This window comes from Calonectris borealis, chromosome 3 (genome assembly GCF_964195595.1).
Source record: "Calonectris borealis chromosome 3, bCalBor7.hap1.2, whole genome shotgun sequence".
In the NCBI taxonomy this organism is placed as follows: Eukaryota; Metazoa; Chordata; class Aves; order Procellariiformes; family Procellariidae; genus Calonectris; species Calonectris borealis.
In genome coordinates this window covers 50,060,325-50,076,176 of record NC_134314.1, presented here as the reverse complement: position 1 = coordinate 50,076,176, position 15,852 = coordinate 50,060,325, and the positions used below count along the sequence as shown (strand labels likewise).

The 15,852-nt window shown below is 43.9% G+C and overlaps 1 protein-coding gene across 1 annotated transcript; it reads left to right on the top strand.

Moving 5' to 3' along the window:
* The first annotated feature begins 9,341 nt into the window (after positions 1 to 9,341).
* On the top strand, positions 9,342 to 13,969 carry POPDC3 (popeye domain cAMP effector 3). Its single transcript, XM_075145579.1, has 3 exons — positions 9,342 to 9,990; positions 11,832 to 11,940; positions 12,852 to 13,969. Exons 1-3 carry the CDS (start codon positions 9,500 to 9,502, stop codon positions 13,170 to 13,172), a joined length of 921 nt encoding a protein of 306 aa, XP_075001680.1. The 5' UTR covers positions 9,342 to 9,499; the 3' UTR covers positions 13,173 to 13,969.
* The last annotated feature ends 1,883 nt before the right edge of the window (positions 13,970 to 15,852 follow it).

Below are 15,852 nucleotides of genomic sequence, written 5' to 3'. Positions count from 1 at the left end.
CCCCCCCCCCCCGGCGCTGTCCAGTCAGGCAGCGCGCGGAGCGTCGCTCCGCTCTGCCCGGGGCCGGGGGGCGAGGGGGAGCCGGGGCCGTCTCCCGCCCCGCTGCGCCCCGGGGACACCTGCCTGGGACCCGGGGGGGCGCGGACTGGCCGTCGGGGGAGGGCTGCCGCCCCGGGGGCTCGGCGGCCTCCGGGGCGGTGTGTGACGGGCAGCAGCGCCGGGCGCGTCCCGGCGCTCCCTGCCTGGGGGCAGCGCGCCCCTCCCCAGCACGCCCCGCCGGTAACCGGAGCGCCCGAGGCCAGCCTCGGCTAGAAGCCGGAGAGTTTTGCCACGTCCCCGTTGTGAAGGAGCGGGGCACACGGCCCTGCTCTTCCCCTGCCGAGGGTCTGTCTGAAGTGAGACTCTTCGTTACGTGTCGCGGGTTTGGGGTTTATTTCTGAGGCAAGCGTGGGTGCTGGGTTCTCCTCGGGTGCAGCCACTGCCCGCTCACACGAGGGCTGGGTCGGGGAGTATCTCTGCTTTCACAAAACCAACTCGGGGGTTTCTTCCCCTGATTAGGGGTTCGCTTCATAGGCTGCCGTTATTTATTCTTCTCTCTCCCCATCAACAAATGGTAAGAGCAGATGAACCCTGAAATTAAGATCTTGTTTTGCATTTGCGGTTGTTTCTTTCCAAAGATAAAATGAACGATACAAAACACTTCCTTTCCCCAAACTATAATTTTTTTTTGCAAACATATTTTTCCAAACTGTAGTATTTTACCACATTTTTTTCAGCTGTTCTCTAAAGCTATGTGTGCGTTTAGGCTGTCAATCGCTTTATGGGCAAACATTTTATATAGCTGATCTCTTATAATATTGAATCATGGACCACCTGGTAGTGTTACAAAGATGTCATCGATGAAATCTGGCTCCCAGAACTAGGGCTTCTTGCCACTCTGTTGATTAATGGGAATATGATTGTATACATGCAATTGAAAATGTCTTCACTGACCACAAGAAAACAAGAAATGGTTTCCACATCTGCAGAACTGTTGCTGTTCAGGCTTTCCACAAAGTTCTGTGTGGTGCCAAATAATAAAGTAGCTTTTTTAGCAGTTTTTAAGAAATGCCTTGCCTGCAAGCTAGCAAGTACACTGCAAGTCCTGTAGTGAGGAGAATGGGTACTGAAACAGAAGGAAATGTGATACAGGTAATTGTGAAGGCAAAGTTTGTGGCAGGAAAACCTTTTATGATGGAAGCTGAGAACAGAAAGTTTGTTAAAGGTACAAGAAAAATGTTGTTAGCTGAAGCTGCATTTAATCTTTTTATTAAGTGTGCAGGCTCTTCAGAGATGAGATTTTATTTTATCATTTTAGTGCGTTCCACTACCTTGCGAAAAAGAACTCTGGTCAGTGTCTCCAGGTGATGATACAGTACCTATAACTGGGCATGCCGCTGTTGCCCAAACAAAAGTCAGATATTGTACGGTGAATAAAGCCTCGGTTTGTGGTTATATTAGGTGATGAAACTAAGAGTATTCTGGCTCTCGTAGGTAGAAAACTAATGAAAGTGAAGCTAAACCAGTGCCATGTGCATGCTTCTGCCTGACTCTGTTTTGTATGTAAAGCCCTATGACACTTGTTCCAGTAAAGCGGAGAGTAGAACTGTACTTCTAACCCCAAACCCTCCAGTAAAGATAAATAATTTCAACAGCTCCATTAGGGCATCCTCACTATCTTTTGCTGTGTTTCACTCTGGTTTAGAGCTCATGGGGTACAAAAATGTGGTGTTTTATGGCTCAGCGTGGTGTTTATCTGTTTGAACACATGGCTCATGACACTACTTCTCCGTAATCCAGTTGTATGTGCAGGGGTAGTGCGATGAACCAATCCTCTGTGTTTATTTCTGTTTTGGGATACGAAGTTCATGTCAGGTGGTTGGTTTCATAGGAGTACATTCCCCTCCAAAAGTACTACTACACCGAACAAACTCATTTAAGCTGAATTCTGCAGAGTTCAGCTGTAGTTCATTAACACAGTTTTAAAGCACTTGTGAAATATGCATTGTAGCTGCTTGTTCTATTTTTAATTTAAAAGTTGAACAGTAGAAAAGCTTGAACTTGTGCTTCACTTTGCAGTTTTTATTATAAAACATAGTAAAGCAGACCCCCTGAATTATTATTTGGCCAATGCTGTTCAATATACAAGAGCCTTGCTCAAATTTACCCAAGTTGTAGCAATCCATAGTTAGCTTAAAAACGTCTGACTGTCGTTCCGTATTCATGTTTCCTAGGAGCAAAAGACCTTAAAAAAAGGAGGGAGGGGACTATTCTTCTTAGTTTGGCAGGAATACCACATGTACTCATGGTTCATCAGTTCTGATTCAAACTGGAAGAAAATCTGTAATTTTTGTTCATATCAGATACTGTCTGGATGATAAAACAGATAACATCTTCAATATTGGCTTTGCAACCACAGAGGATTGCATTGTATATTTTACACTGATAAATGAGGCATCATTCAAGTACTGTAAGCTGTCTATAGTAAGCTGGTCTTTAAATATTTAAAGACTAAATAATAGCAGCTTCCCTGTATGCAGTGCTTCTAATGAACCTTAAACTATTCTGTGTTGCTGTGGGTTTTCTTTCTCTCTTGATGCCTCCCGCTGCCCAGCTTTTTTTCCACTTCTTAAAAAGATTAGTGGGAATTTGAGCAAGGTGTAAGTAGAATCAGGCCTTCCCAGCTGCAGCCAAACACGCTCAAGGAATTGAAAGTCCTATGAAAAGGCTCCGGTTAAAGCGCTCTGCTTTGGAGAAAGCAGTTCTGCATCCATCTGCTGCAGCAGGGAAACAGGACTCAGGCCCAGCCTGGCGGGGAGGACAACCAGTCACCAGCCTTGTGCCGTTGGTGGGTTGTTTGCGTGGACTATTGACTTCAAGGTAGAGATGGCATTGGGGTGTCCCCAGGGTTAGGCAGCAGCTGACTAAATGGGGTTCTTGGTTGAACAACCTTGAACATGGGAGCCTAAATTCTGCCTGACCAGAGCAGAGTTTTGACCCCAAAAAGTCCCACTTGGCTGGTGGCTATTTCTCAGAGCTGCCCCGAAGGCAGAGAAGCACCACTGGTGGTTGGACGTGCCCCAGCTGCTTGTTTTGTAGCTCTGAGCATTCCCAGAAAGATCGCTCTCCGAGAAGGTATCACTTCACATGGAGGCTCTGGGGGCAGGCGTCCAATTCGGCAATTGCAGCCTGTGCAGCCCTGGGGGGGTACTGGAAGGACTGGGAAGGCTGCGGGTTGACCTAAGGCCTGAGATGCTTCACCTTCCAAGTGACAGCCTGCGCTCAGAGCACCGATCCAGGGGGTGAGACATAGTGATGAGACATCAGTGAGACACAGGATGCCTTCCTCGGCCCAAGGGAGTGCAAATCCGTCTTCCCTCCTCCCATGAGGGTGCCCCGAGAGACTCATTTTGACTCGTGTGGGTGGTTCGCTTGCTGCCCTTCTTGTTGAAGCTGTGATGTTGTGCAGAAAGGAGACTGAGGGGGTGCTCACCCAGGGAGCGGGACCCTGAGGCTCGGCTGCTGGGGTTGCACACGTTTCATGTTAAAGCATTCATTGATAAAACATCCCTTTCTTTGAAAAACATTGGCAGGAAGGGATGCTGGCTCCATATGGATGAAGGTTCTTCTGGAAGGTCTAGATGAGGAATAATTTCAGAGATATACCTGTCTTCAGTGTTTTCTGTTGTCTAAAGTAGCTGCTTAGTTGGTATCTGAGGTATGCTTCCAGATCTCATTGGGAAGACCAGTTACGTAACTTTCTAGGTATATACAACTTTTTTATATTAAATAACTTACGACAAAAGTCCAGAAGACATCGTTGTGATCATTTAATCTGACTTCCTGTAGAATAAAAAATAGAATTGTAGTAAATCAATTAATTTTTTAATAATAGCCTACCCAGATTTATTTTAGGTACCAGGCAGCATCCTGACTTCCTTAATTCCCAGCAAAGGAAATCTTTAAAGCCATCCCATTAATTAATTACCTTTGCTATGTATGCTTGTGTGTCTTTGTAATCTGAGTATATCTAGTTTTATAGCGACTGATTTATATTGATACCTTTGTCTTTTGGATTGGGTAGTCCTTTTCTTCCTCATCCTCCTTCCATCTTCCTGAACAGATGTTATGGACTGTGATGAAGCTACTGTAGCCTTCTCTATATTGCACAGGCTGCATTGTCCCAGGAAAACCATGTGTTTTCCGGTATTATAATTACTGCTTTCTCTAGGATATAGTCTCAAGAAGTTTAAGGTAAGCTAGCTTGTGTTGTTAGTTACTGTCCTAATTGCTGCATGCATGTTTTGAGCCTGGAGTGGGTTCAAGGACAGTTTATCACTGAAAATAGCTTGTTTATCTGCCCGTACTTGCCTATAGGCACATAGCCATACCTCTCTGTAGGTGCATAACTCCTCCGTGCACTGAGTTAGACACTGCATTGCAATTAAGAGTTTGGTTGTCTCGGTCCCTTTGGGTATCTAACCCCAGGTGAACAACTGCAGAAGGAAGGTAGCTTGGGGAAAGCGTGCTACATAAACAACCATTGAGAGCAATAGGTGTCAGCCCGGGGTCAGAGAGGGGATTTCAGAGACGTAGGGGCAATGGAAGGAAGGGGTACGTTAATCGACGTATGCATTTACGTTGCATGTTAGAGGAAATACTTGCTAAAATTAAGGAGCAGCTTCTTTTTACACATCTAAATGATGGCCAGATGTAACTTGCCAGCCTGGATGGGGTGCTCAGAGCTCATCCCTCTGGAAGCGGGGGGCATCGAGGCCGGGAGGGCCCCCCTTGGCTGGAGGGACCGCTGGGTTGCCGGCAGAGTTGCTGGAGCAGCTTCGCTGACTGCCGAGCCAGGCTGTGGCCACTAGCTCATGTATAAACATCTACGCTGTAGATGGCTAAAACCAGTGAGACAAATCCTGCTAAATCCAGCATAATCTCATTTTGTACGTGAAAGCATATATGCTGTAAAGGAAAATCTTCCTTTTTGCTTCCAAACCTGTGGCAAACAATTCATCCAGGCTGGTTACATGATCAGCATGTATGGCTCTACAGCCTGTCAACGTGTACGGTGTGAAAGCGCTGAGGGCTTTCTGGCTGAATACTTGGGATAAGACAACTAAAGAATGGAGTATTCGAATGCTGAATAGCTTTACTTTTGACTTAATTAAAAAAAGACCAAAGAAAGAACTGCTGGTGGCCTCAGGGCTTTTAGGGTTTATTTTTTGTGTGATCCAGACACAGTAATTAACACTCAAAGCTTCTCAGAGTTGAATTTGAGTTGTCAGTGACAAAAATGGGGTAAAGTCCCCAGTTCTCAAGCAAATTAAAAATGTACGTAATTGGTAATTCTTTGTGGGAATACTGCGGTGTATGGGGAAAAGGCCCATTTGGGGAGGGGGAGGTTGTACTGCATGCATTTAAATTACAATATAAATTCATTCTGTTTTGACTGTTTTAGTATACTGCTTATATGAAGTTTTAAGTTGCTGGCAGGTATTTATTTTGGAGAGTATAAGTGAAATACTCCATTTACTGCTTTGAAGCTCCAGCAAACTCATTGATTTTAACCCCTTCTGTTGACAGCTTAGTCTTTTCAGCAATGCTGTTGTTTGTTTTAAGGAAGCCTATGCCGCTGTATATTGCTCACGTCTCTAGTCTGGGCTGATTTTTCCCAGCACTTGATCTGCTCCTGCTGGAGAGGGCGGGATGTGTGGTGGGACAAAACACCCAGAAGCATCTCAGTAATTCAGCCTGTGTTGGCAGGACATGTCTCCTTCCCGAGCTGGGAGGAGACCTCTTCCATGCACCTCCGGCTCCGGCAGCCTACAGATGTCAATGTTGTGTTATTCTGAACACGGTAGTCACGTAACAAAGACTGTGCTTGTGCATGGTGCTCCTTCTTCTCCGTAGGCAGGGGACAGAGTAGAAAGTATTCAGCATTTATTTGAGGAAGATACAGTTGTTCAGGCTTATAATCCCAGATACCTGCTTTAAATGCAGGTTGCCGCTGAAACTTGCCAGATCACCACCATTAAATGAACCTGTAGCAATAACTGTTCACCACAGCCAGGACAACTGAAGCAGGACATCAACCAAGGCCTCGTCAGTTGGCACGTTCCCTGTCCTGGTAGCTAAGAACGCTGAAGCATCTCAGTGAAAGGATGATGTCCCCTTTGAGTGCTTGCAAACTTGGTAATGCCTTGGTCCTACTGTGGGCACTTTGTAGACGGGTCCTCAGTGGAGAGTGACTCACGGTACCACAGCTGTTTGGTTTTTTGGTTTGAGGGGTTTTTCTCCCCCCACCCCCACTTGCAGTAGATGAATGGCTTAATTAGAGTCACTATTCTGAAGCCCTCAAGAGTTTAAATTTTGGACTTGAAGGAACTATAAAGAAAAATGTAAAAGGCCTTATTTAGCACTAAATACCAATCAAAATCGGAAATTTTACTATACTTAGGCCTATATATATTATTGTCTCTGCTTTATTTAATACTTCATAAAAAAACTACCAACAATTTTTAGCTCCCAAATCTTAGAATAATTTCTTGATTAAAAAGAGGTGAATCCTCTCTTTCTGCCTGCAGTTCACCGGCAGCAAGCATGCCTGCTCTTCACGTAGCCCTGAGAAACCCGCTCCATTTAGTAGGAGGCTGCCTCAGTATTTCCAGAGGGTTTGTTTTTGGCTGCACACCTGACGTAGTTCGGGAGAGTGTCATGTTGGTGAGGCTGTATTCTGTGCTAGTGCTGGCCTGCCTCCTTTGCCCTTCCCCTTGCCCGGACGGAGGCTGGCCTCTCCAGCCTGGGTGATGCTGTAGCACAGTAAAAGTTCTCGTTGTGCAGAACTACTGAAATAAGTGGGAATTTTGCATACAGTGGTTTTGGAAGACAGGTCCCATTCCAAAAATAAACAGTTACAAATACAGGACAGTTTTTCCACGGCTTTGGTTTTGTGTATGATGACCCTCTATCTGTGTCCTAGTTGTGTGCTGTTCTTTCCAAATTATTTTGACCCATCTTGTCATGAATAGATGTTTTACAGCAATGCTATGAGCTGTAGCGTAGGCAGGCTGTGAATGCTATAAGTGAATTAGAAACTGAACATAAATTTTGTGAAATTATTGCAACATCATGTCAAACGATTGCAATGTGTGACTTTACATGACAAAAAGACGTTGGTAATGGAAAGTAGATTATAGTACAGATCCACGGTGTTTTTGTTTGTGGCATGCATACAGCTTCCATATAACTTCTCAGTCGTGGTTCCATTCAAAACACTGAATTTTTTGTAGAAATTAGGATCTTCATGAGAACTGCTCAGAGCAAAACGTTGGCAATAGAGTAGAAGTATTAACAATAATCCAAAATTACTGTTACCTATGATTCTATTTAAAAAACCAAACAATCAAACAAAAAACTTCTGCCGCCGACTTTTGACTGTGCAATGGAAATGCTGACTGGATTCTGAACACAAGGTCTGGGAACGGCACGTTCCAGTTTTATTTTCTTTTGGTTCAGAAATCTTCCCCCTTGATCACAGAAGTACCACCTAAAATTCCTCATGCTCTTACCATGCCTTGGTAACTTCTTCGTAGCTGATGCAGTTCTTATCTCCCATTCTCCAAGGGCTAAATCCTGCATCCGGAGGGAATCCTGTACCAGAGGAGAGTATTTGGGTAAAGAGACAAACAGAAAAGCTTACAGTTACAAACTACCGAATTCTTGTAATGCTGGTTCTTCCACTGCAGTAGGATATCGAGCATTTTACTTTGGAGAGGTTCCGTGCTCTTTAGTTCTGATATTTTTATGGGTCAGTGACTTCCCTATCGCCACTCCCAGAGAGGGAGAGCTCTCCTCCTAACCTTTGCTTCTGAACTCTGCCGCACAGTTGTTTAGGATTTTATGTCTTCATTCAACATTAGTGTTTTTGAATCATGGAATTAATGTTAGGGCTTGAATAAACTTAAAAGGCGTAAAGCTGTAGCAGCTAGGAAATGTGATACGACTTTGCTTTATTAATTTCTTAGACCTGTCACTGTGAAAAAAAAACCCACTGAAAACCCTGCTGAATGATGTTGGATGCTTCACTGCACCAGTATTTTTAAGTATTGAATTCTGTGGCTCTTTTGGGGGGGGGGGTGGGGAAAAGCTGCCTTTGATATTCTAGAGCATCTAATAATTTAGATAGCAAGATATTTCTTAGCTTCCTTGCTGTTTTACCAGGAAAACAACTAGACAGTTAAAGACTTCGGTGGGTTTCAATTCTGATTACATTACTGATAGACTTTGGCTTTGCAATTCCTACCATGTCTAATCTCACATTGAAGCATGTACTTTTACTTTAAAAGACAGACATAGAAAGCTGGTTTTGATTTTTTTTAAATTTATTTTGGTTTTTTCCATGCTTTTCGGTTGCATATTTTACTTTTTATTTAACTCTTAGGAATATATATACGGAAACAAATAGCGTGTTTAACATTTTACAGTGTTGAACAATAAAAATATGTGGTCCATGGCATGAAATTATACAAGGTAGAACTCTGAATGTTGTAAAATTGCTTTCTAGATGCCATTTGAGAAGTATTTTGCAGGACTACTTACTTCTACTTTACACATAACCTGTGTAAAGCTGCCTTTAGTCTTCCTTCTACGGCAGCTTCTTGCCTGTCATCCTTGGAGTAGAATCCCCCGTGATACTTGAGTTTCCCTTATTGTGGTGTGGGATGTAGTTTGTTGTCTCTGGGGACAGAGAGCAGCCTTGCTCAACTCATTAATGAGGGTGGTTTGCCCGAAATCCAGAGTGAGATGGAGGAGCTGAACAAGGAACAAGAGTTCACTGTCACTTCTTGTCCAAGAGCTAGGTAGGGCATTAAACGAGACTTGCTGGCAGCAGGTTCAGGACCAACAAATGCAACTACCTTCTCCCCGGTTAGGCTGCGGAAAGGCTTGCCACAAGATGTTGTGGATGCGATATACAGTTTTACATGGATTCAGTGGCGATTCGACAGTTGCGACAGGGTTCATAGATACAGAAATATGATCTTCAATTGAATGAATATTAAGGTTTGATCTTGGAATCACAGGGCTACAGGGAGAATTGGAAGATTGTAATGCAGTCTGTGGTTTTAGGCAATAAAAGCTTTGATAGAGTTTAATTGATGAAAATCATTTTATAAGTAATTCGTCTTTTCTTCACTTGTCCAGATCAGATGAAGCTACAGATGACACGGCCAAAGTCAAAACAATGCATGAACTGATGAGAAACAGCATTGCCTCCTGAGACATTAGCTTCCTAGTTGCTGGAAATCCTAAGTGCGACTTTACTACCAAAAGAGACCCTGAGATTATGTGATCATTGAGCAGAGTTTGCAAGAATGGAGAAGCAAAGGACCCCGCTAGCTGCATCTCATAAATAAAAATTTCCAAGATTCAGCTGAATTGAAAAATTATTCCAGCCATGGGAGAAAATGCAAGTTTTTGGGAAAGTTTGATATATGCACATCCAACGTGTACCACCTGGAAGCAAGAGGCAGAAGGATCTATCTACCACCTAGCCAGTATTCTCTTTGTTGTGGGCTTCATGGGTGGAAGTGGATTCTTTGGGCTTCTCTATGTCTTCAGCTTGCTTGGATTGGGCTTTCTCTGCTCTTCTGTTTGGGCTTGGCTGGATGTCTGTGCTGCTGATATATTCTCCTGGAATTTTATACTATTTGCTATATGCTTCGTCCAGTTCATTTACGTTACCTACCAAGTTCGGAGTGTTTCCTTTGACAGAGAATTCCAGGAACTCTACAGCGCTCTCTTCCAGCCTCTGGGAATTTCCTTGACTGTCTACAGGAAGATCGTCTTGTGCTGCGATGCAGAAGTGGTTACGCTGGAGAAGGAACACTGTTACGCCATGCAGGGCAAAACACCTATTGATAAACTGTCCTTGCTTGTGTCAGGCAGGTTTGTATCGGCTTGTTCAGACTTACTGCAAATATCTTTATTTTTTCCTCCTTCTTGAAAAGGAAAGCAAAAAAAATGCCTGATTTGTGTATTTGTTTGTTCATTTTCCAGTACAATAGATTAAATATTAATGCAAGTAATATAAATATTAATAGGAAAAATACACTTGTCTAGGACAGCACTAGCATAAAAACACTAAGCACAAAATCTGTAATAGCATAAAGAAAAGGATTTTAAGTCATTCTTTTCCAGACCACTACATCATAGCACTTAACAGATTAGGCAGATAAGGGAAAAGTGTGCTTCGGGCTATGGTTTGCTATCTATCTACTGCCTAGCTGATGAACACAGCATCTTTCTTATTTTTCTTTGCTAGTATCATTTGAAACAGGACTAAAAGGTAGTTATGAAACTGAATATTCTGAGATAAACTCTGGTTAATAGAGATCTTGATTTTGAGACAGATTGTATTTGGTTGCTTTCTGTGGGGTGGGAGAAGAGAGGGTGTAAGGGAGAGCAGAAGGCCTAAAAGCGCCCTTCTGTTACAAGGGGACGTAGTTGAGCCCTATCAAGAAAGGGATAGAACTGAGTCCCTATCAAGAGGGCAGAACTGAGTCTACAGTTACTGTATACTGTGGCCCTTGATTAGACCCTGAGGCAATAAATCCACCTGCTTGTACTCCCTGCTTACTGGAGACCCTTCTGGCAACCTTGCCGATGCTTTCCTGAAGGGAAATACTAGCTTTTGACCACCACAAGAGTAGATGGGATACCCAGAGATGATGGCCATGGTCTGTCTTTGATGGGACACTTTGTAGGTGCATTTTGGCAGCCTGCTGCATGGACAGATGAAATTTGTAGGCAGCTTGAAACTCAGCTGATTTAGGACTAGTTGCAATGAACAATATGGATTTTAGGTAGTTGTCCTTAATGACGCCCTGGTTCAGAGCATTCTTGGGAGCTGTTCAGAAAGTACCATGTGGAGGTTGCTTTTGGTCATAGTCATACTGAAGGAGAGGTGTCCACCCTGCTACATGCCTAGCCAGTTAGTAATCATGCAGGGAGTTCCTGCTACCCTCCTTCGTGCAGGATAGGGCTGCTGCTTCTGATGTTATAAGAAGCATTAATCTCGGTGCAGAGCAGATGTAAAAAGGGGACTCCTACAGCTTGCTTTTTTTCTTTTAGCTCATGACGTTTAAGCATACGTTTCCCGCTTGTGTGCCTTCAAACTTAAATATGATTTAAAAAGTAGGAAGACAATTTTTCTTTGGCATCTGCAGAAGGCCACAGCATTCACAGAGAGATCCCTTACCTCCATGCTGTTCTCCTGGCTCCAGAGACAGTCCTGTGGCCATGTAATTCCTGTTAAACGTTGAGAGAGCCCTACCTAACGCATGCCGTGGGGAACTCCTGCTTCTCACTCCTTGCTTTTGCCACTTTGTTCCCTTTAAAATGCGTATTTGCCAAACCTAGAAGTATATCCCATGGTTTTCAAGTGAAGGAGGCAAACGGTGTTACGTGCATCGGTCTTTCACCTCTCCAGTGCACGCTGGCCTTTTCATGCAAAGCTTGCACGTCGCTGCCCCAGAGAGAATAATACGACTTGAATAAGGCCTGGAAAGATTTCCATTTCAGTTGCACGATTGTCTCGTATTCTCTTTCAACTGGCCTGATCAAGTTGTGTTCAAAAATATAAATAGGATACTGTTGGCCAGTGATTGCTTTTTCATGCTCTCAAAGGTATGTGTAAACTCCTCACATAGTAGAAATAATACGTCCTTGTTGCAGTCATTGCTGCTGTACAGGTAGTACTAACAAATTAACACATCTTATCTTGGTAGGATCAGAGTGACAGTTGATGGGGAGTTTCTGCATTATATTTTTCCTCTTCAATTTCTGGATTCTCCTGAATGGGATTCACTGAGGCCCACAGAAGAGGGAATTTTCCAGGTAAAAGTGGAGGAGGTTTTTTTGAATACTACAGAAAACTGTTCAAGTACTAACTGGTTTAGAAATAAGTTCATTTAGTTGTGGGTTTTGTTTGTGAAATTATACAAACAAGTGGCATTCCATTAATTTGAGGAGGGAAGTCCTCTTTACCCGCTGGACTGGTTATGCTGTTTGTATCTTCTTTCTGCTTGCGTCTTGTTGTTACAACAAACGGGGTTTTTCTTAAAGCTAATCCGGGAGGTAGACTCCGTTTGCATTCTTTGGCTGTGCTAAAATCCAGCCCTGAGAAACCAGGTTTGCAGGAGGTGGGTGGAAGCTGGTGCTGAAGAGGCTTCCCTTCGGGAGGTGAACCGGAGAGCCCGGGCTGGGGGGAGGCGTGCCTGCGGTACAGGCATGGGGGGACAGCGTGGGACACGGTGTCCATCGGATCTGCCCCCTGTGATCCGTGAGCCCTCCCACTGCTGTCGCTTGGCTGACACGCTGGCTCCCGCCAGGGATCTGATGTCTCGTGTCACGAGGGCAAATGGCATTTGTCGAGAGCTTTCTTTAGACCTGCCTTTCCAGCTGGGGCTGCCGAGAGCGAAGCAGGGAGTGCAGGGCCGAGGCCGGGGCGCGCTGCCAGCCTGCGTCCTGGCTGGGGCGGCCGCTCAGCGTGGGCGTAGGCACGCTGTCACTGAGGCCGACAGGATGCCGTCATTCGGTCCATTCCCAGCCACCCTTCTCGCTTGTCTGTTGCATTCAGTAGACCTCGCAGAGCTCTCTGGCTGGATTAAATGGCTTTAATCGCAGTAGGCGCAAAGACGCGAAGTGTACGTTTCAGACGCAGCCTCGTGCCTGCTGGGAGAGCGGGGGTGCTTTCTGAGCAATATCACTGCCTCATCACCTAGCTATTTTAATTTTCTCTTCTATAGGTAACACTTACAGCAGAGACAGATTGTCGGTACGTGGCCTGGAGGAGAAAGAAGCTGTATCTGCTCTTTGCTAAACACCGTTTCATCTCCCGCCTGTTCTCAATTTTAATTGGGAGCGACATTGCTGAAAAACTGTATGCCTTGAATGACAGAGTGCACGTGGGGAAAGGCTTTAGGTACGACATTCGGTTACCAAACTTCTACCACGTTTCACTGCCAGAGACCCCTCCGGTGCAGCCCTCCCACCACCTGCAGAGAGGGTCCCCCCGGCGCAAGCCCGTGGGGGTTACAAACTGCGGCTCCTTCAGCACGCAGCCCTAGGAAGGAAAACTCTGCTGCAGCCGTTCCCCAAAGCGATGGAGGGAAATGCAAAGTGGTGAAGCAGAAGAGCAGAAAGCTGAAGCAGAATGAGACCCAGTCAAGCCAAATTTGACTGACAAGTGCCATTTACTTTCATTGGAGTAGCTTGAATTCTTCCTCTCTAGAGCCAGCGGGTTGGCTTCTGCATTTTGACTGTTTGTGCAATATGTTTAGTTTCTGTTGATTCTTTTGTTATCTTCATCTCCTTGCTTTTGGAGGAAAACAAATCGTAATAGGCTGAAGTTCTATTGTAATTGTGGTGGTCTCTGTGTTGCGTTTTCAAAAAAACCAACCCCACGGTAGTTGTAATTATACTTTCTCAAAATTATTTGCCACTATGAAGTATAGTCAGTATAGTCAGTGAAAACAAGTAAGTTGTCTTCAAAATACAGCAACTTGCTTGTAACATTAATATTTCTGCCACGTGAACATTGTCTCAATTAACATGAAGAATATTGCACAAAAAGACTAAGAGACCGGTGGTATTGGGTTTATTTTTTAAAGAAAGATTTTGAAATGCACAGCAAGATTCTTAAAAAACAAACAAAAGAAAACAACAAATTCTGTCCCATGAGCAATTGGTTTCTCTCTGACTGTCCTAAGGAGGTATTACGTGAAAACAAACTTAAATGTAATTGCTGGCATTAGAAAAGTAAAGCAGTTGTAGCTGCTGCAAACAGCTTAGGGAAATGATTGTGTAGTGTTTCTGGTACAATGTGATGCTATAGGACCTAGGCTTCCACAGTGTCAGTGCCATTCGTGACGTGTACAATAAATACTGTTAATCAATCAACTGCCAAACCACTGGAGTTTGTTTTACAGTATTCTTTTTAGCCAGTTTGTCAGGAAGAAACTAAGAAACAGCTGCAGCAAAAAATACAATTTTTAACGGAAACATTCTTGTTTAGCTTCCAGAGTCACTTTTCTGTGCCTCTGAAATTCTTGATTTAAAAGGTATTCTCTCCCTAATTCTGTGGTGTTTTAATGGCATAAGGGAGCACCAGCTCACTCTTCGGTAGGAGAAAGCTGGTTTCGACCCTTGAGGTCACTGTGCCGTTGGGGAGAAGTGTCTGAATGTCTTTGCTAACTCACCTTCCTGCTGCTATGCCTGATGCCTGCCAGTAATCAAAAAATAAGAAGCATTACTATTTTATGAGACTGTATTGCTGCTTGATATATCTGGAGGTAGATCACATTTTTAATATTTTAAAATTGCTGGACTGTTTGGTAGGACAACCATTGTGTGTTTGTGTATGTGCGGGTATACATATGAGTTTAGATCTTGGGAGTTGTTGCTGGAGGACTTAAAATAATGATACAACCTCATGCTTGAAAGATAATCATGCAGTATGTATAAGAAAGCTATTAGAAGTGATATGAAACACTACCTGTTTGAAGGACCTTCAGTGTAGAGCAGATAACGTTGTACAAGTTTTGCTTTTAGCTTTATGCCCCTTTCTCAGAGAGGAAAATCTGCCAAACATAAATACCATAGCATGCATAGCATGTGATAACCCCCAAATCCTTCTAATAACCCTTCCACACGATGTGTTCTGTATGTATTACTTAATGTGTGAAGTCCCTGAGTCACAAAGCTACTTTGTCGTGGTCAAAAGAGAATTGAAAAAAAGCAAACAGAGAGTTCATTGACCGCTATTAAAGACCGGCCCAGAAGATAACTAAGGCACAAAGTGCCAGAGGCTGGCAGTGTATAGTAAGGACGTACAGCTGTGTGTGCCCTCTTCCTATACTTTTCGCGGCTAAGGGACAGGATGGCAGGCTGCCTGACCCCTCCGTATGACGCAGCACACGTGTTCTCATGTAACTTCAGCGCTGTGATTGGTATCATGTCTTATTTGTCGGCGGTGCCCGGTGCCTGAGGTAGGTAAGAAGCACGTCATCTCTCATGGATGTTGTCACTTAGGCGGCGCCTCATGATCCCCGCTCCGCTTCATACGGCCGAGCTGCTCTGAAACCCTTACGCTGGTTTTTAACAGGTGATTTTGAAATAGCCCCCATCTCTCATTCTGATAGAATAACAAGAATTTGTAAATTTCTGCTGCTGTAACGTGTTGGACTAATATAAAGTTTATACTTAATGTTTTATTTGTTAACAATCTACAAACATAAAAAGATTATAGTCTAGAAACATAAAAGAGATGTTATTCTAGACTTAGGCATAATATAAATCATCGATTAATGCTCTCCTCAGTTTTCTTGAATACGTGGGCCTGCCCCATACATTCAAGAAAACTTGCCTTGCCTTAAATAGGGTCAGCATTTAATAAACTAGTATGATCATCCTCACCTTCAAAATAAGACTAAGGAGTCTTGCCCACCCAATTTCTCTACCAAGCTTTTATATTCTATTTAAGCTATAGCATACTGCTTAGAAAGATACCTGCTCTGGAGTGATGGGTGCTTCATTACATGCTTTGATAATATTTTTCTTCATTGTGACTGGTGCGTGCCTTGGTTTCATCTGTGGTTCCAACCACAATCCTCTGTGATGCTTTTCGCTGCTGGAATCAGTTACTGTCAGAAATATCTACTAGGACATGGCTGAGTCAATATCTGAACTTACTCTTAGCTAATCTTGTTTAGCTTTTGCTACTGTGCTTTTTGGGCTTTGAGTCACTTT

Excerpts from the sequence above, each read along its gene's own strand:
- POPDC3 (XM_075145579.1), top strand. The coding sequence starts at position 9,500 with ATGGGAGAAAATGCAAGTTTTTGGGAAAGTTTGATATATGCACATCCA. Across the intron at positions 9,991-11,831 it reads TCCTTGCTTGTGTCAGGCAG|GATCAGAGTGACAGTTGATG; the intron begins GTTTGTATCGGC and ends TTATCTTGGTAG. Across the intron at positions 11,941-12,851 it reads CAGAAGAGGGAATTTTCCAG|GTAACACTTACAGCAGAGAC; the intron begins GTAAAAGTGGAG and ends TCTCTTCTATAG.